Source organism: Perca flavescens, chromosome 5, assembly GCF_004354835.1.
Source record: "Perca flavescens isolate YP-PL-M2 chromosome 5, PFLA_1.0, whole genome shotgun sequence".
In the NCBI taxonomy this organism is placed as follows: Eukaryota; Metazoa; Chordata; class Actinopteri; order Perciformes; family Percidae; genus Perca; species Perca flavescens.
Window position 1 is genome coordinate 23,117,302 of NC_041335.1, and position 22,078 is coordinate 23,139,379.

Below are 22,078 nucleotides of genomic sequence, written 5' to 3' on the forward strand. Positions count from 1 at the left end.
AGAAGATCTGTGCCCTGACATTTACAACACCCGTTAAAATGAAGATGTATTACATATTTCACAAGGTGGCAAAAAAGGCATCCATCTCTCTGCCTTACCATCTCTCTCTCTTGCTCATGAAATGTTGTACAGTTAGTGGCTTATTAATTTAAAGTGTAGCCTATTGCATCAGCCTATCCTAGATGAATATGCTAATCAACAATTTTGAGGCCTGATGAAGTATTTTACGAGATGCTATAAAAGTATTTTTGGGAAATTCACTGTCAGGTTCAATTGCTCAAAGTGACTATCAAAGGAGAACCATATCTCACCCTGTATATTAAAGAGGAAGTGGACTTATTTAAGAGGCAGATTTGAGGCCCCAAACTGTTGATACAAATCAGTGACAGGGTTTTTATCAAATTTAGACCATGCATATTACATAGAAATCTAATTCCCAAGTTACATTTTGAAAACATTAACTATCAAAATATACAAAAAGTGGCATGCATGTTCTCATAGAACCCTTAAAGGTCCAATGTGTAGGAATTTCTCCCATCTAGCGTTGAGATCATATATCGCAATCAACTCTCTTGCACCACGCAGTTCAAAGTACATATTACAGCTACGGCAGCCTTCACGCTTCAAAAAGCCAGTCTTTTGCTTTTTTCAATATCCTTTTTCTTTTGCTGAGCGAAGTGGAGGACTCATGCTCCTGAAACTTAGATTTTGAATACGTGCATGAGGCGGAGTGGCAATCGGGAGAGTCGGGAATTTTCCCGGTGGGCCAGTAGTGTTTCGAGGCCGCTCCGGCCGGTCTTATCGCTGGCTCCGGCATCAGCATGTTTCTCCAGCTGTTCAGATTCTAAACAGCTCATGTTGTCATAGAGAGACCCCCAAAAGGGCACACCCCTATGTTACTCTTAGGGTAATTTCTTTTTCCTTGTTTGTGTTTATGAAAAATAACAGAGCTGGGGGGGCGCTGCCGAGCTTCAATGGAGTAGGACGTGAGTTTGGAAGCTCCTGCCGATTTCGGTTAAAATTGTAATTTTTCTGCGCTTTTTCGTCACATATTTAGTATTGTCGTACTCCGCAGTACTTTTTGGTGGACAATTTAACTCTGGACTGCGTAAGATGGCTGGAAAGAACTCTAAAACTCGCAATACTATTCAGACACAACTGCGGCCTGGTCCTCAAACCGCGACCACATCCTCGAGTGAGCCATCTGCTGCTGCAGAGGTCACCTCGACGCATGCTAACCTTGACATCGCTGCCCTCAAGCTCGAGTTGCTGGCCTCGGTGAAGAAAGATATTGCTGATATTTTTAAAAAAGAACTCCAGGATGCTCTCGGGGATGCTTTGTCCAATATCAAGCTCGACCTGCAAGCGGTGAAGTCACAGCTGGCGAATGATAAAGCTGCTACCGATGCTACCATGTCTAAGCTAAAAGGTACGGTCGGAGAGATGGAGCACGCACTTACTGAGTGCTCCGATGACATCGCCGAGATGAAAACTACTATCGAGTGCCTCACAGCTAACGTAGCCAAGCTGGAAAATAAATGTGAAAACTTGGAGTCCAGATCACGGCGTAACAACATTAGGATAGTGGGAGTACCGGAGGGTCCTGACACCTGTACCACTGCTGCTGTAGCCGCCTTATTGAAGGAAGCATTCAATCTGGTAAAGGAGCCGCTTTTGGACCGGTCCCACCGGACCCTCCAACCCAAACCCAAGCCCGGTGATCGTCCACGAGCTATTGTGTGCAGATTTCATTATTACAGTGACTGTGTTGACATTTTGCGCCGCGCCAGAGAGCTCCGACAGATTAAAGTCAGGGTCTTGACCGTGTCATTCTTCCCTGACCACACTGCCAAGATAGCTCGGGCTCGGGCCGCATTCAACGAGGTCAGACGCCAACTTCGTGGCATTGAAGGTGCTCGATATGGTCTGATTCATCCAGCGCGACTTCGCATCACATACAACGGTGTTGACAAGGACTTTGTTTCCGCGGAGGAAGCCAGCGACTATGTCAAAGCTTTGATTTCTGGGTGAGTTCCAGTAGCTTTTCAGATCTGAGTTCTATTATTCATTAGAGTTTGTGGACTCACCAGCCTTAATTCTCTACCTGTTCAGTATTGGTGGTTCTCTGGCTTGTTGCACGAACTTGGTTAGTGTCACTATTGTTTGTTTATAGCAGGTATTTTTTCCCTCTATCTTACTGGATAATGTTAACAAGGCTATACCATATTTTGTATCTTTTTTACTTCAGATTAACACTACCTCATTTTATGCTTCCTGCATCTATTTGTACAGGACTGAGGGCCTGCTGTTAATTGTCAATTTGATTTTTTTCACGTGCTTCACTGTATTCATGCGCATACTATATAATGTTGAGGTCGGCGGTTTTTTTTTTTTTTTTTTTTCTCTCACTTTTGTTTGTTGGGCATTGTCTCCGGGTTGTTCAACGCTAGTGTGGACAACTTTTGGTTATTGCGGGAAACACTGCAGTCTCCTTTGTTCTGTGATTATATGGGGACTTTGGGTGTATTTGTGTTTAGGGGTATGTTGGGGGGAGGGTATCCCATCTCGGCTCTTTATGACCATATTCATTTTTTTATTTTTTATTTAAATGGTTAATGGCGGTATAGATCCCGGCATTGCTGGGTCAGGCACACCTCTCAGATTTATCAGTTGGAATATCAGAGGTATGGATAATCCTGTTAAGAGATCTAAGGTTTTTGCGCACTTGAAACGATTGAACTCGGATTTAGTATTTTTGCAGGAGACTCACCTTCGCATTAAAGATCACCGTTGGTTACATTGCCCCTGGGTAGGTCAAGTCTTCCACTCAAACTTTAATTCAAAAGCTAGAGGAGTCGCCATTTTAATTAACAAAAAAGTTCAGTTCTCATCCACTGATGTTATTGCTGATAGAAATGGCAGATACCTCATGGTTGCTGGTACCCTGATGCAAAACAAGGTTTTGTTGGTAAATGTATATGCCCCGAACTTTGATGATGTTGAATTCGCTAATAGATTGCCGAGTAACATCCCCTTCTTGAATACACACCTGCTGATCCTCGGTGGGGATCTAAATTGTGTTTTTGACCCAGTCTTGGATCGGTCTAATCTTCGTAGGCTGACTCAATCTGCTATGTCTAAAACATTCTCTGATTTTATGAAACGGAATGGTCTTATTGATCCATGGAGATCTCGTAACCCCTCTATTAAAAAATTCTCTTTCTTTTCCCAGGTGCATCATTCATATTCTAGGATTGATTACTTTTTTATTGACAGTACACTTAATTCATGTGTAAATTCTTCTGACTATTTAGGTATTGTAATATCTGATCATTCACCTTTATTATTAGATATTCAACTTTCACCACTTTGGAGATTTAACTCTCTTCTTTTGGCAGACAAAGAATTTTGCAAACTCATATCAAATTCTATTGAAGAATTCTTGTCTTTCAATCAAAATGACTCCTCTTCATATTCATTGCTATGGGAGACAATTAAATGTTACCTGAGAGGTCAAATTATTTCTTACTCTGCTCTTTCTAATAACAAGGTTAATGCTAGGCTTAATGCACTTACATCTGCGATTAGTAGCCTTGATCGAAGATATGCGCTGAACCCTTCTCCGGAACTAGTTAAGCAGCGTCTTGATTTGCAAGCAGAATTTGATCTCATTTCAACTAAAGAGGCAGAGCGCCTGCTACTACGCAGCCGTGGCTCACACTATGAACACGGCGACAAGGCAAGTCGGTTGCTGGCACATCAGTTACGACGTCAGGCCACTTCCCGTCTGATACCTAGTATTAAAAACACTTATGACACTATCACTACAGATCCCTTGGAAATTAATGCTACTTTTACATCATTTTACTCATTACTATATAAATCTGAATTTCCTATAGACAACATTAAAATGAATACATTTCTTCAGAACCTTTCAAATCCTGTTATTGATACTAATACTGCCAGGCAATTGGACTCTACACTCTCCCTTGAAGAAGTACAAAATGCTATTAATGCAATGCAATCTAACAAAGCTCCAGGCCCCCGACGGGTTTCCGATTGAATTTTTTAAAACATTTGTTGGCAAATTGGCACCGCTACTTTTATCCGTATTCAATGAATCCTTTGAAAGTGGTACGTTACCGCCAACCCTGACACAAGCCACTATTGCTCTCCTTCTTAAAAAGGACAAAGACCCGATGACCTGTGGCTCCTACAGACCATTGTCTCTGCTTAATGCTGATGTAAAGGTGTTAGCTAAAGTAATTGCATCCCGCTTAGAGAATGTGCTTCCTCATATTATATCCGAAGAGCAAAATGGTTTTATAAAGGGTCGTCAATTGTTTTTTAATACCCGTACACTTTTCAATATAATTTATTCGAAACATTCGGCTGAACTTCCTGAGCTTGTGATTTCTTTAGATGCCGAAAAGGCATTCGATAGGGTAGAGTGGGAGTACTTGTTTGCAGTTTTAAGGAAATTTGGATTTGGTGATAAATTTATTTCTTGGATTCGCCTCCTTTATTCGTCCCCTAAGGCCAGTGTCCATACTAATGATGTTTACTGTGATTATTTTGCCCTTGGACGTGGAACTCGCCAAGGGTGTCCTTTATCACCTTTGCTCTTTGCTATTGCTATCGAGCCTCTCTCTATTCAAAGGAATCACCTGCAATGGAATTGAATATAAATTATCGCTGTATGCGGATGATTTGTTATTGTATATAACTGATCCTGCACTTTCTATCCCTGCTGTTCTAAGTATTCTGGAGAACTTCAGCTCCTTTTCAGGTTATAAATTGAACTTGGGGAAAAGTGAGTGTTTTCCCATTAATACTGCAGCATGTCATATGCAACAGTCTGATTTGCCTTTTCGATTTAGTCCTTCTGGGTTTAAATACCTAGGTATTAATGTGACTCGTTCTTTATCTGGCCTTGCATCTGCTAATTTCACTCCCCTTATCTCAAAGATTACATCCAATATTCAAAGATGGGGCAACCTCCCCCTTTCATTAATTGGCAAGATTAATGTTGTTAAAATGAATATTTTACCAAAACTTCTATTTTTATTTCAGTCAATTCCTCTTTTTTTGCCAAAACATTTTTTTGACTCACTGGATAAGATAATTTGTTCCTTTATTTGGGGTGGGAAATCACCTAGGATTCGTAAAACTTTACTGCAGAGATGCAGACTTAGTGGAGGACTTGCATTACCTAATTTTTTCACTTACTATTGGGCGGCTCACATCCATAAACTGTGCTACTGGTTGAAATCCCCTGGATCCTCTTGGTGTAAATTGGAACTTTCATCCTGTAGGGGATCTTCTATACCTGCTCTACTTTATTCTTCTTTACCTACTAAACCTTCTCTATATACTGATAATCAAGTGGTTCTTAACACACTCAAAATCTGGTTTCAATTTAGACGACACTTGAAACTTGTAGCCGCATCTTCCTTGGGTCCTGTGTTTAACAACCATTTATTTCCTCCATCACTTTCGGACTCAACATTTTCACTGTGGTATGACAAGGGTATTACACAATTCAGAGATTTATATGTAGACGGGGTCTTTGATAGTTTTGCCAATCTGTCATCTCGTTATGGACTCCCTGTTACTCATCTGTTTCGCTATTTTCAAACTCGCAATTTTGTGGCTAAGTGTTTACCCAATTTCCCCTCTTTACCTCCAGAGCAGCGGTGGGAAACCATGCTTTCTTTTGTCCCACATCACAGAGGTATCATGTCAAAGCTGTATGACATTATCTTAGCTTTTAGCAACCACTCCGATGCTAAACTTAAGTGTACATGGGAAAGGGAACTGGGAATACAAATACAGGAGGAGTCCTGGGAACAGGCCATAGAGAGGATACAATCAACCACCTCGTGTGCTCGTCTTGGGCTCATTCAATTTAAGGTCTTATACAGGGTACATTTCTCTAAGTTTAGACTGTCTGAACTGTATCCGGAGGTGGAAGACAAATGTGATAAATGCCATGGCTCTCCTTGTCACCTTAGCCACATGTTTTTTCTTTGTCCTGATTTGAAAGGTGTGTTATTTTACTATAATGTCCTCTGTTCTAGGGGTAAATCTCCAACCTTGCCCTCTGATTGCTATTTTTGGGATTCCTGACCCCTTACTTGCAATTGACCCTACACAAAAGGACATTATAGCTTTCACATCCTTACTAGCAAGACGCTCTTTATTGTTACATTGGAAGTCTGCTAAATATCCTTCTATCTCCCGGTGGCTCAAAGACATCATGTATTTTTTAAAAGTTGAGAAAATTAAATACACGCTCAGAGGATGTACAGTCAAATTTTTCCATAAATCACAACCCTTTATCTCCTATTTCAACAGTCTAGAGGTGCTACCCAATTGAATGTGTGCCTGTTATTGTGGTACAATTTTGTTTTGCATTAATAACCAGTAATATGTGTGTTGGTCATGTTGAGCTGAGTGGGGGAATGGGTGGGGGGGCTGTTCACTGTTCATTACACGGTACTCTGTGATTTCATTTAATTATTTTCCCTTACATTCTTATTATTGTTTGTTTTGTTTTTTGTTTGTTTGTTTGTTTTTGTTTCTATATGTGTATATGTTTCCGTGTACATATGCATATATGTTTAAAAAAAAAAATGAAAAAAGGGTAAATTGTATCTGTGACTGGAAGTATTGTATTGTATTTTTTTCTCCAATAAAAAGTTAAATACGAAAAATAACAGAGCTGATGGACCATACTGACATGTACCCTGACATTAGTAAGAGGCCAGAGTCAAAGAGGATGAAACTCTTTTATTTTTCTCCACTTTGGTTGCATTTTTCATGCAAACATACCAAAACTAACCTCTCACTTTCTTCAGTTACTCAACATCACACTCCTGCCATTTAGCTCCAAGCAATTTAACATAATTAAAATGGGTTATCAAACACCAGTGTCACTTAGTATACAATATGCTCATTTGCTGTGCCTAATCTTAAAACTAATTTATGGTAATGTAGCTGAAAGAGCAGAGAGAGACTGAGCACCTAAAGAATCTCACTGTCATGTCTGTTTCCACATGCCCTGACATGTAACTCCTATGACATCTTTAAATTTAACAGACAGAGTACTGATAAACGTAGTGAAAACAAAGACAGATATGACACTGCAAAGAGGAGGGAAAGAAGAAAATAGTGTACCTCACTCTGTGTCTCTTTCTATGTGAGACTTATCCCTCTGCCCACCTCATTCTTAATACTCCTTACCCTCCACGCCGTCAGCATTTATTCCTCTATGAAAAGCTCTGATCGAAGAGTGATTTGCATGATTGCATTTTCCATACCTTGCATTAATAGTGCAGGAGGGATGAACAGCTAATGGCCTATCACATTTAAGTAGCCATCTCCTTCAATCTGCTAATGAAACAGGTCTCTCTCTCTCTCTCTCTCTCTCTCTCTCTCTCTCTCTAAATCCGTCTCCCTAAATAGACACCTGGTCCAGGCAGGTCAGGAAGATACCTTAAAGTCTAAAATAAAACATATTCAGTGTATGCAAAGAAGTGTATTAATGACAAAATGGTGAGCTGCCTCAAACAGTCTCAAAAGTTAAATATGAATACAAGCAGTGCTCCACATCTGTTTGGTACAGGTATACTATGTATTACTATTAGGCTGCTCTACTGCTTGTATTTCTATGTTTAGACTAGGGGGGAATAGTACAACTTCCCAGGTCCACCAAACTACACTGTTGAGTATGAGTGAAATAACAGAAAAAGAATGTAGTTTTTAGCAGATTTATTGATTAGTCGATCAATAGAAAATGAATCAGAAATGATTTTGATAATCATTCCATCGTTCAAGTAATTTTTCAAACAAGTTCTCCAATGTAAGAATGTGCTGCTTTTTCTGATCTCAAATTATATTAAATTGGTCAATTTACAATAATTTCACAATTTTTGAGTTTTTGTCTGCTGGTGGGATAAAACTAGACATTAAAAGAGACCATCTTGGGCTCCAGGGAACTAGCCATTTTTACTGTATCTTACATTTCTTAGACCAAACAGTTAATTAAGAAAATAATCGGCACATTAATGAAAATAATAATTACTAGAAGCCCTATAAATTAGTTTGTATACTCTCTAAAAAGAGTAGGCAAACTTTTAATGTCACAACAAGTCTTAATAATTAAGATTTTGTTTCTCTCACAGAAAAGTTGAGCAGGTTATTTGAAGTGGTTTGTATTTATTTGAATATAACTCTGTGTGTGTGTGTGTGTGTGTGTGTGTGTGTGTGTGTGTGTGTGTGTGTGTGTGTGTGTGTGTGTGTGTGTGTGTGTGTGTGTGTGTGTGTGTGTGCCAGTGCATTTTCCACTGCTTCTGGGCTTACTGTATGTGCATATTTGTGAGTGTGTTTTAGCAAAAGCTTGAATTGTTTTCCCATTTGGCGCAGCAGAATACAAAACCTCATACCACAAGGTCATCGACGCCACACTCTATTTATATTTTTACTCTCTCTGGGTTATGGCAAGCTCCTCTAACCCCCCCACCACAACCACCTACTGCCTCCCGCCAAGCCGAATATCCGTAATCTTCTGAATCAGCTGCCAATAGATTTCCCACCAGAGTTCACACTCTTATTGAAGATCCCGAGGATCAAAAAGGGAGATACCCTCAACACCAATATGGATACATACACATATTACCACACAGTTGTGCCACACACTGAAATACGCCCACAAAATTCACACTTACTGTACATATAAATGCACACACCCACATACACACACTGGCTAAGCTCTAGAGACCTCTTTTAATAGCGTTTGGCTTCTAGGGGATCTGACAGGACCTTGGAGCAGTGGAGAGTTTAAATAGCAATTGCTTTGATGAAAGGAAAGATGGTGCCAGAAAGGGAAGGAAGGATGAAGAGAGGGAAGAAGAAAAGGGAGGGAGGAAAGAAAATATGGATCCAGTAAACCAGGGAGGCTGAATGGAGCAAGGGACGGAAACAGAAAAAAAATGTAAGTCACGGGGTGAGAATGTATAAGCTTGAGCAAATAGTTATTAGCGGTCTCTGAAGGGTGGCGGCGTGAGCTGAATAGACTGGGACTTGGAAACCACTGTTACCAGTGGTGATAGGGGACCGCTTCACAGCCTTGCAATCTGACAAAGGCTTAGTAGGTAATGGAAGCAGACAGCAAAAAAAAAAAAACATAGGAGTTATAGCACACTATAAGAGCCGAGCATAAGAAACGTCAAAACCCTCTTCAGGTCCAACAAAGTAAACGTTTAAACATCAGAGATGTTTATATATCACTCATGATTTCTCAAATGTGGACCAACATCAACACCTGAAACTACAGCCTCAACCAGTGACTGTGGATTATTCATTTAAAGCACAGCATACTGATTTGTGAATGTTTAAAAAGCGTATCATTCTGCCTAAAGGCCCAGGTACAAGCTCTTTAGAGAAGCAAGCAAAGGTCCTGCTTTGTCCGTTGGCGAGACAAAAAACTCTCCCAGCTGCCGAGATGTTGTCTTGTCACTGACTTTGGGACTTCCTCTCCGAGGCATAACTAAAAAGACAAATCTATCCTGAAGTCAGTGGGTCAGCTGATGTTGACCTAAACAAGGAACATGCTTGATCCTAAAACAAACTGCACAAGCTAAATGCAAAGTTTATGCACAGCAGAGTTGGCTTGGAGCTCATCTCTGCAAAGAAAAACTGTTGTGGCAGGCATTCAAGAAAATAAGAAAATAAATGCATACATAAATGCAAATTCACAAAAGAATTATTGCAGCCACACACACCACACATACAGTACATAGCTTTCTTTTGAGGTTTTATTCATGTGCTCAAAGACAGAGGAAGGAGATTGCAGAGTTGCGACTGAAATAAAATTATAAAGTTTCCAGAAGGAAGGCTGATTTTCCAAGTTCCTGGGGGTGTCTGGAGAGTGTTTATGCATCGTTCTGCTCCAGCTGAACATTAAATTTGAGGTTCAGATTTTGACGGCCTGATCAGAACAGACAGGCCATATGTCATGGCTTGGGCAGGTTAGCGTTGACTGAGAAAAAGGGGGAGATGAGTTTGTGTGGGTGTGTGTCTGCATTGGTGTCCTTGGCTGGTGAGGTCATGAGCCGGGCATTAACCATACAAACACTTGCATACGTTCTACATGTATTTATCAGATCGAATTATGGTCCGGCAAACTCAAACAAACAGCACTTATAAGTTCAAACCTATTTATAGCTACAAATGTACGCAAAGACTTTTTCTAAGTTTAAATAGTGCAATCAGATTTAGTAAAGCACTCGTTTCTAGCTAGCAAGAAGATACTAAGAACTTAGGTAGGACTTATTAACTTAGTGATGAATTTACAAATAGTTGGCGCAACGCAATCCAGGTTCCTCAGTCGACAGTTCTGTTCTTAACCAGATAAGTTGCAAGCAAGCAGCTGACATGTGCAGGCATTCCAGAGGCTAAACCCACACACAAGCACATGCACATGCATACCAAAACAAAGACAAGGAATAACAATTAGCACAGTATTTGTCCCCAGGAGCTTCTAATACAAACCAGGTGAGCCAACAATAGCAGTTAACAACTCCAATTTACTTTGTTATTCAAATCCCATCACAGAGCACTGTTTAAAATACCAATTTGAAATAGTGAATCAGCCACGCAGCAAAAAAACGTTTATCCCTGGAGACTAATACACACACACATATACTACCAAACAAATTCAAGCAGACACACGGCCCCCTCCATCCATTTAGCATGCTGCGATACCCACAATTTCTTTTCTTTCCTTTTTTGGTAGAAAATGACCTTCCTTTATTTCTCCCACACTCAAAACCCTGGGTAATTTTCTTAATCTAGGCCCGATTCTGAAAATTTGCATAAAAATGTACACTTTTGAGGCTCCCATAACAGAACATGGCTCTAATACGCAATTACTCTCCTCAATAGTGGCGGCTAATTACAGAGCTGTCAGACAAACAGGTAGCAGAACAGAGAGGGGACCTCCGACACAATGGCTGAGGTGCTAGTCCGCCACATGGGACAGAGCGGCTCAATGGAAAGCAGTAAATTCATTTAGGCTGGCTTCATTAAACCCTGTTCCTTGGGCCCTGCATCATGCGCTCCCCAGTTTGCTTTCTACCACTCTCCCTGCTCTCATTTGTGGGGCAGCGGATGTGCTGTGGGTAAGAAGAAGGCGATCACACAAATGAGTGCAACGCAGAGGGAATGGGGGAACGCTGTAGGGAGGAAAGAAGGGAAGAGAGGGAGGCAGAGGGAGAGGTGGAGGGAGATATACAGAGCACAGCAATAAGAAGGGAAGGAAGGAAGGAAGGAAGGGAAAGGATGCTATCAATTAAGCAGCACAGCAATACAAAAAAAAAAAGAAGAACAGAGCAATATTATAGAAAGTGCTCGTGGGATGGAACAAGGACATGTGGACATGTGCTCATTTGATGATAAAGAAATAAGGCATAAAAGGATGAGCATAAAAAAGAATAATTTTGAATATGGCTTTTGTTTTATTCATCTGACCCAGTATTCAAAAAGCCACAGAGAGCAGAGGAAGAGAAAATTACAGCTTTGGTCCTCAAACACAGGCCAAATGCCAGGGCTCCAGCATGGTGAAACACGGGCAGCCGAGCCCCGTGGTCTCTTTACCATTTAGATTATACTGGCAACTTTCTGACCCCACAGTATGGAAAACCATAATAAGCTACAGTCCCCGCTGTGTACCACCTGTAAGCCAAACATATTCACAAACAACAACAACCTCAACTTGTGCACAGAAATTCTGACCACAAAAGTGTACACAAACACAAAACCAACTCTACTTACTCAAAAAGAAAATTACTCATATGAACTTTCCACTTCTGCATAGCTTTGTCAAACTCAATCCAACACCACTGGCTTTCATTTGCACCATTCCGTGCCCAATTCATAGAGCGCTTGCTGGGAGGACAATTAATGTCGGTTGTAAAACGGACATTGAGAAGAGGTATGCCATCCCATGAAAGGAAAGAATTCACCGTTCTGAATGTAATTTGAAGGCTTGGAGGGTTAGGTAAAAGACGTCTGCTCCCTTCAGTGAGGGAACGTGGAGCGCTGATGGCTATGCTTTCCCACAGTGGAAGTTTCACCATCGTCCAATGCTTTGGTTCCTGGCCAGCGGAACACTTCGTGAACATTTCTGTGCGATTACATTACCTACTTGCTCAGTTGACACGCTGATTCTAAATGGCTCAAATCCCTTTTACACAGGACCCATACATCCAGCTGCAGGGTGAATACACACAGCCCGGAGTACAGGCCTCTGTCTGGGGAGGAGAACCAGCGAGGCTTCCTGAGTAAGAGTCGCACACAGAGCCTGAAGGCCATTTGCGCTTAAGCACCCATTCACAGGCAAGGGTCTACAAATATGCATACAGAGATACAATCTAAGGTTTGGCCCGAAGACCGAGGTCTCCATGCATATGGCTAAAGACATGCACAGAAAGACATGCACTAACATTTTGGGGTGGTAGAGTGAAACTGTAAATATGCAGGCTGACTGACTGACTGAGACTGTATTAAAAAACTGTATTACAAAAAAATAATAATAATGATTGAGTTAGAGCAAGGCAGAAAGTTATTGTAGAAAAAGTTAAAAAAATAGGAGAAAAAAATATATATTTACTGAAAAACAAATCAGAAAACAAATCAGAAAACAATGATATAATCTATATTGTTTCTTTCTGATGAAACACATGAATCAAACATGAAAATGACCATACACACAGATTTCTGCTCAGCAATGTAACCTTCAGAGTGGAATTAATATGGAGAAAAAACATCAATCCACAAGAACCAGGGAATTGGATAAAAGCTTAAAAATGAGATCAACTCTCAAAACAGAGACATAAAATAAGATCAGAGAGAAAATGAAATGAGAGAAGATCACTCTAAGCAGAGACCTTTTGGAAGACGCACAATCTACTGTACATACATTTTGCATCACTGAGCAAAATCGAATGCCATGTTTTTAAATCATGTTCTCTATTGGCTTCTTCTCTTATCTCCTGGTCTGGTAATAGGCTGAAGTAAAAATCATTTTCCGAGCAGAGGGTAAACCTAAACGCTGAAAAAATTAAATTACAGGAAAAACGTTTTTGGTCAAAATGAGACCAATAATTTAGCTGTCAAGGGTCAACAATTTAGTTACATGGATTTTAGCTAAATTTCAGATGTCACACTCATGACTCATTCTGTGAGATAATAGCGATAAATTTTTGTGTCTAGAGGAAGCATTAAAAAACCCTTCCTGAGCAAAGGTCTGGTATTTGACCTCCTCACCAGTCATCGGATCATTTCTGCAGTTATTAGCTACCTTACTAGTCTCTAATGTGGAAATCAGACTTTTTTGTAACATATTACGAGCCACCATGACCTGCACCAAAGACCCGTTGGTGCAGCAAGCACTTAGTCAATGAAAGAGGGTGATCAGAGTCAAAGATTACTTAAAACCCCTTTAAATTCAGCAGCTGTTTAGCTGCCACTGACAGTTTATCACAAATCGAGTCTTGTGATTTCCAGAAATGAGAGCAATCCAATCAAATTAAAGACCTTGGAGCAGCAGGGTGACTCAAGACCCTCTGAACTGTACAGCAACAGCAAATAAATTGGCTAATTAATTACATATTTTAGCTATTTTATGTACATATTTTTTTTGTTAGTTTAGGATTTGACATAGGGACTCAGGGAGATGCAGGATGCTGCTGGCCTTGGATCTGTGCCCGAATATAACAGCAGCTCTCACGCTGTTGTAGCCTATAAGCTCCAGCTGCTTGCCTTCATTGTGTCTCTGCGCCGCGCCACAAATGTTCCTCCATCTCTGATACTTATCCAGGCACTGGAGTTTGACGCTGCCATTACTCAAAATTAATAACCACGGCAGCATGTTTATCATAGCACACTTTCACACCCAACCTGCCAGAATTAATCACCTCACTGTTTGTGAGCGTGAGACAGAGAGAGAGGAAGAAAGAAAGTAAGAGAGAGACGGAGAAAGAAACACAGAAAGACAACTGGAGGAGAGATGAAGTGTGAAAAAGAGACCGAGCCAAAGAGAATAAGCGCCTGAGATGAAAGACAGAACTGAGAGAGAAATGAGGGGAAAACTGCTACATGCATACGTGTGCATCTGCCGTGCCTAATCACTCTGCCTCCATTACAGCTCGTTGGTTTTTCCCTCACCCTTTTCTTACCATCATGTCTGACATTAGGGCAACACTGGTTATCCTTGTGTATTCACTCTGCTAAGCAGGACTGTAATCTCAGCTGACAGCCAATCTGCTCCAACAAAGCAGGCCTGAGTAAATAAAAAAAATAAATAAAAAAGGCCTGGGTTTTTAATTTACAAATCATGCGAGTGCAGTGCAGGGTCTGGCCATGAGCTTCCCACTGGAAGGAGAACAAAAAGAATCATGAAATTCTCAGCAGTGGTAGCTACCTCAAATTGTAGAGCCTTGTGCTGTACGTGTGAAAATACAAGAGCAGAGAATTAGAAGTGACAAAGACAGGGGAAGGCCCCTCAGCACCTCTACTCAAATCTGGACAGACAGGTGGCGGAGAAACAAGACAAGGACAAATGTCTGTCGATCGCTCGTTGGGGCTCCTCTGACATTTTAAATGGCATTTAGAAAACATCCAACAAAACCAAAAGAAAAGGGGGGGCTGCTAAAAATAGTTGGCAAGAAGAAACCTATGGACAGTGCGGTTATACAATAGATGTAGACATAAATGACCTCTTATCTGGGGGATTTTCTCACTTTCCCACAGTCTGCTGCTTTTTTTCCACAAACCTTTATGGCTGACCTAAGCAGCTAGAGAGGTCAGTTGGATAATTTGTACCCAGAAGAAACTACAAGTTTGTCGTTTCACTTTTTTCCAGTAGTAACACTCAGCTGACGGCAGTCCCTTATGTCAAAAGTGTAAGTAGGTTCACAGCAGAGAAAGAAAATAAGTTCACAGGCTGTTTTCCAAGGCCCATACTTATCAAACTGTGACCGACAGACAACAGATAAATGGTAACAATTCTTCACTTTTTTCCTGTTAAGAATGAAGATATTTCACTGTACCTAAATGCTTTACTTCTCAGAGCGATTTGTGTATAATAGCTAATAAATTATATATAAATATATTTCATATTTTCATATCCATACCGTAGTTAAACAATACGTTGTACCTTGAAAATTAGAATGTTCTCTTTAAGAGTTTTTGTAACATTTTGTAATAGGATTTATGAAACAGAAAAGGTTTTATTTTACAGCAGTAAATAATTAGCGACTTACCTGCTATCTTGTCTCGCCAGAGTTAAGAGAAAAACATAATTTCTCAGAAACTTTGGCATTGCTCAGGGAATTGGCTCTTTATAGTTCAGCCAATTTACTATAATTGCATCCCTATTTAAATTGTTGGAGGCTACTTGTTCTTAATTTCATGTGTTAATTGCTACGGGAGATTTTGCAGATTTTTTTTTTTTTTTTTTTTTTTTTTTTTTTTACTCCCAAGTTGGCTCCTTAAAGTATTCTTTAATGTAGTCTCTAGAACTTTGACAAATACAGGCACTGGTCACCTTCACTGTGGCCAATAAAAGTGGAGCAACAAAGTGTCATTTGACACATCGTTGATCATACTGCTATATGATGTATTGTGTACTCATTCGATTTTGGGGTTTAACACTTCTCCAAGCACTGTGGGATCTGCCAGCTGGCTACAACAGAGGCTATTTGGAATGAGTTTCTATTGCAAACGCCTCCAACTCCACACACCTTAAAGTTTTAGAGAAGGTGTGTTTCTGAGAGAATGCTTCTACAATTATTTCCTGCTTTATAAGCTCCTGAAAGTCACAGAGGGCCCCGGGTCATCCCTCACCTAGTCCGATTTTTGTGTGAGAGGGGGACAAAAATGTAGAACAGCCAATTTGGGCTGTGATTTGTGATGCTCGTAAGTGATGGAGATATGCAGAGAATGTTGGCCCGAAGAAGCAAAGAAGGAATAAGGGATGCATATTGATTCCCCCAGTTTAAATTAAGCTGTCGGAAAGACAGAGATGAAGAAAGAGAAAGAGAAAGAGAAAAGAGAGAGAGAGAGAGAGAGAGAGAGAGAGAGAGAGAGAGAGAGAACGAGAGAACGCCAGTGCTTTTGGGAAATGCCCAACTTCCAACAACACAGATCTCATAAAAGAAATGACTCACTTATTCCATGCATCGACTTTCAGTTAAGACTACAGGCCAGCTGACCAGAGCTTGAGCACAAACACACACATGCATAGAAAGAGGAGGGACATGCATAAATCTGCACGTCAACACAGGCTGTGTCCGGCAGAAGGGTTAATGTTAGCAGAATAGATGCTGACTCTTTGCTTTGACCAAAACCACTGAGGAGGCTTCACCGCAAACCTTATTGCAACACACTCACACTTGAACAAACAGAAGCATGGAAATCACATAAAATCCATGTTTAATCTTTTTTTCTGGCAGAAGAAGTGCAATAAGATTTTTTTTTTAAACTAATTATATAAATGACAAATTATACTATAAAAATCATATCTCCAGTAGGAAAAACAGGTCTCTGTGTATAAAATAATCTTTACACACAGACAACAAAAACAGACACACAATGGTAACAAAGGTCACAAATATATCAGGTGCACAACACAAAAGCTCCCCGGAGTTTCTGTGAGATGAAAAGAAACTGACACCAAGCACACAAAAAAAAAACATTTAACTTTGACACTGTGTTCTCAACTCGGTTCTATAAAGTGAACGCTGCCATTTGCTCTGTCGTTCCACTTTGATCGTGACTCGCTCACCGTTATCAAATCCAATCCCACATTGGTCTCCTATCATGGCTGGAAGAGGATACAGAGAAATAACAGGGCCAACACTGGCCACCCGCAGCACATCACATCCCATCTCCCCAAGAAATGACGCAGAACAAAAAATCGGTGTCCTACTGTCGCAATCTGCCTGTCGGACTGTGACGCTGGGAAGTCCAAATTTGGTCATCATTTCTCTCTTTCTTACTCTGTTTTCAGCCATTACTGAGGAAGATAAGGGGAGCCAGAGGACACTGTTTTTTTTATTATCCTTAAAGATGAGCGAGAAAAAGAAAGAAAAAGAAGGGACGAAAAAATGACTGAAGTGTTTTCCCTCCCACAGAGCTCTATCTCTCCAATTGCACCTTGTAGGGGGATAAATTGATCCTGGAAATAAGGGGTCATTTCCTCTGCCTGTTTACAGCATACTGTGACCCAGCTGTGCCCTCGGAGAGCTAATGTGAGTGAGGTTTATCATTCTGGTTTGTGTGTGTGTGTGTGTGTGTGTGTGTGTGTGTGTGTGTGTGTGTGTGTGTGTGTGTGCGTGCGCATGCGTTCGTGCGTGCTTGTAGCAGTGACCCTGATATCTTTGACTCAAATAGACGTTTTCAGCCTCTCTCTCTCTCAATTCAATTTGCTTTATTGGCATGAATGTAACAAAAACAATATTGCCAAAGCATCACACAAAATTAATACAAATACAAATTCAACAATATAAATAATCATATCTAAACCAAAGTAACAATAATAACAATATACCAATGGTAATAAACAACTTAATATGAGCCAAAGCTATTCAAGTAATAATAATAAAAAGTGTAAATGTTCTCTCTCTCTCTCTCTGTATATATATACATACATACATACATACATACACACTGACAGTTTGTCAGTATAGAAAACCATCATCCATACAATCTCACTTTTAAACAGCCTATTAGACTCTTCTGACAACTTGCTGGAGTGTGTGTCCATGTTTATATTGGTGTGTGTGTTTGTGTTTTTATAAGTTGAAAACTAGTATTTATTATAAATGTAATTAATTCTGATTCAGCATTGCTCATTGATTCGGGTTCTTATTGATTAATGGTCCTAATTATTGACATATTACTTGAATACAAAAAGAAAAATGTGCAAAAATAAATAAAATAAATAAAAATGCTAAAAAAATAACACTGAAACTCTCAGTGTGTCACATCAACACTATTTTGCCTCGTACTTTTTACTCTTACTTTCTCTCAACTCTCACACACAAATACTGTAGGGTTATTCCATTATCAGAGTGTAGCCGAGCTGTCCCATGCTGCAAAGAGCCAGGAGAAGTGAGCCGCGTTGGCACAACTCAACTGGTTTTCCCATTAAAATGTGGTGGAGTGGTAGCCGGTCTCATGGAAGTTCGTGTAAATGTGACGTTATTTGAATCTATTGATACGTGTTCACGGAGACGTTTTTGTCGGTTTTTACGTGGTGGATAACACGAAAATGTAAAGTAATGTATTTCAATGGGAAGCATATTTTGTGGCCACAGCACGAAAATTGTAGGGAGTAATATAAGAATTACTCGGGGTGGTGGATGGGTCAAACAACACAGGACTTTCACCCGGGCGAGCGGGGATCGCGTCCCGCGTGTTACTGTGGCGCGTCTCCCGGCGTTTAAGGCGCCCTTTCCCCGTAAGTTTTTTCCTAAACCCAACCTCCGCCATCCCGTTATTGTGGGGCGTCCCCAGCGGGCCGCCTCGCGGGCCGTCTCGCGGGCGCCTCCCGGCTTATGGAGCGTCCTTTTCGGCCGCCTCCCGGCTTATGGAGCGTCCTTTTCGGCCGCCTCCCGGCCGCCTCATCCAGCGGGTCCCCAGCGGGCCGCCTCGCGGGCGCCTCCCGGCTTATGGAGCGACCTTTTCGGCCGCCTACCGGCGTCCTTTCCCCGAGAAAATAATGTGACATTTACACGTAAAAAATAATGTGACATTTACACGTAAAAAACGAGAAAAACTTCTCCGTGAACACATATCAATAGATTAAGAATAACGTGGACATTTACACGAACTGCCGTGAGACCGGGTTGCAAAAGGCCTACCTTGCTTACAGTGATCACGTTTTTTTTTTTTTTAGCCGTGGACACAATCAGAGTGAGCATTTCTCCTCTGTGTTGGTGTAAACCATGGTTGTATTAAGAGACCTGTATTATTCCTACAATACATCCATGGTGTAAACAACAGCGTTCAGCATGGAACGCACCTCAGCCTTTCACTTTCCTATTGTCTTTGCTTCATACCTAAGCCAACAACATACCAGCTGCATGCTGCCACACACACACACACACACACACACACACACACACACAAACATCCTAGCTTTATCTCCCTCGCACTCAGACTGCCACACACACACACACACACACACACACACACACTCTCTCTTAAATTCCAATATTCCCACAGGTGATCCAGACAAATCCAGTCAGACACACACACCTTCAGCCCCTGAACCAATGCAGTAAATATCATTATGGAATCAATCCAGCCATGTGTGTGTGTGTGTGTGTGTGTGTGTGTGTGTGTGTGTGTGTGTGTGTGTGTGTGTGTGATAAAGTGAAGAACCCATGTGGATTGAGGATTTCACCAAACTCCATGTTTTTTGATTGAAAGGAGGCGGGTAAGGTATTACCATAACCTTCCCACCAGATGTCTGCTGTTAACTCAATAATGCAAGAATAATTTTGCGCGCACACACCCACCCATCCATCCACACACCCACCCATCCACACACACACACCCCCCCACACACACACACACACACACACACACACACAGTTGCTATGCACCATGGTAAATTCAATATTGTGTTCACACTCCTAAGCCAGAGTGGGAGTACAGTCGGCAGAGAAGGCACAGCCTTTGCTGTAAATCAATAGATTAAATAGAAATGTATGAATAAAACACAAGATAATAAATAAAAGAGGAGATGCTTTAGTCTTGCCGTTATATTCTGTACAGGTTCTCTCCCATTTGAGAGAGAAAGGTGGAAAGAAAAGAATTGAGTGGGAGCAGCAAGAAAGATGACCAGGGAGACAGAAACAAAGAAAAAATAACTTCTTGCTGTCCTTTCAACTTGTGTTTTTAATTATTACTGTATGTCTATCCTTCCCTGTGCAAGAGTTTGAATGCTTGCATAAGGAGTGTATTGGTTTTAGTACATTATGTATACGTTTTTGAATGTGTGTCCCACATAATGTATCCTTCTGTCAATGTCAGTACAAAAACATCTGTGGAGCCTTGACTTAGGAGACAAAGGTGTCAAACAAGAATAGATTTTGATCACTTGTAAAGCTTTTCAATAACTACCTCAAATATGCTTCAGCTTCAAATGTTGTTGGGGAGTGTGTATGTGTGTACAGTACAGTTTGTGTGTAGAGCTATTAAGATCCTTAATCAACTAATAGATTAGTTGAATTAATTTTTTTTTTTAAAACATTCAAACTGGTTCATTATTGTCCCTCCAAAGATTAAAGGCACCCTGTGGAGGTTTCTTGTGAACAAACAAAAGTTCTGTTTGTATTTTCTTCTTCGCCGCTCAAATCACTCGTCCTTGAGGCCCAAATATGTTTTGCAAATTCGTGAATATTACTGTGATGCCGAGAAGTGACTATAACTTATAAATAATCAATAACAGCTCCCCATGAAACATCATGAAATATGACGAATCAATGAAAGATTTCTTGCTAACTAAGATCCTAAAGAGCCATTAGTCAAATGACTAATCTTTTGTATTTATTTTTGAGTATTAGCAAAAATATTAGTATTGGATTTATCATACTACTACTCTTGGATTATAAAACTAAAACCTTATACTAAAAGTTACTGTTGTATTTTTTTCTAACTAAGGCTCTTATTGCAAACCTTGCTGTCCAAGGAGGAAGGTGTCTCATTGAGTTGCCTCTCTCAAGATTTCTTACAGTTCTTCCATCCACGATGATAATTATTTTAGGAGTTTTTCTTGTCCCGTTATAGCTGGTACACACCAACCTGACGGCTGACCCTCGGCAGAAAAGCCAGTCGAAATGATCAGTCGGTTCCCAAGGTACAAAAAAATGCCTCGGAACACACTGAGGCGACACCGACTTGAGAAACGTAATACGTCTCCATAGCAGCAGGCAGCGCTACTCTGTATTGTTGCCCAAGAAATGAAAACCGGCAGCTGATTGGACGAACGCGTCACGTGGGTTTGTTTTCTCCGGAAATTCAAAGCCAGACTGTCATGGCGGCTCGTTCAGAATACGATCTCATATTGTACTAAAATAGTTCACCGAAACGTGTTTCTGAAAACATTTTAAGCGAGAAATAAGCCATGCAGTTGCTGAATCTGTCTTCATTTCAGCTCAACAAAAGATTTTCGTCAGATTTTGAGAGACTCTAGTCACGCTCATTCTGCTTGCCATTTCCGGGTGAGTCCCGACTGCACTGCCGCCGACTGAACATGTCAGGTCGGCCAAAATGAACGACGACAGCCCCTCAGACGGACGACGGCACGGGACACACCTAACAGATTCGAGTCGCTGACCTCACCAGACTGTCCAACGGCCGATTTTCGACCCTGTGTGTCTCGGCCTTTAGACAGCCTGGGCTAGGTCAGTGATTGTTACATAGTGGGCCAGCAACGCCCACTGAGCATCATTGCATGTGGTACTGGTCTATACAAATAGACTTGACTTGACTTGACATACCGGTCGTTGATGCTCCAGTTGAGGCAGAGGTTGAGGGAACTGAGGTTGCGACATTTCCTCACCACCTCCATCACCGTCTCGTTGTTGAGCTCCGAGATGTGCCGCAGGTCAAGGACACTCAGGTTCCGTAGCTACAAGAGACAACCCACAAAAACATAAAGATGATTTAATCATGTCAAATTCACACAAATAGCTATCTGTGCAGCACAGACAACCTAATAACAGCGCACCCATTTAAAGCGACTAAACCACATGTAGTCATCCCTATTTCTAGACAAAAATAATGTCAACGCATTTTGTTAGTAGTTTTTTATTATTATAGGAAGAATATACAGATATGCAGGGCACACAATTTCCTGTCTGTTCATGAGGGAACCAGCAGTAGATTTGTTACTATGAGCGGTGCAAAAAAGGAAGCTACAGTACAGGAAGATAAATATTTGGTGAAGGCATGTACTGTATGGTATACACACCTGCTGAATTACATGGATGGTGGAAATGTG

At 40.9% G+C, this 22,078-nt stretch overlaps 1 protein-coding gene across 1 annotated transcript in view; it reads right to left on the minus strand.

The window, feature by feature from the left end:
- The window catches only part of fbxl17 (F-box and leucine-rich repeat protein 17), a 236,721-nt gene that overhangs the window by 126,418 nt on the left and 88,225 nt on the right, over positions 1-22,078 (minus strand). The window contains exon 8 of the mRNA XM_028578848.1: positions 21,576-21,706. Within this exon, the coding sequence (XP_028434649.1) occupies positions 21,576-21,706 (131 nt within the window). The remainder of the gene's footprint in view (positions 1-21,575; positions 21,707-22,078) is intronic.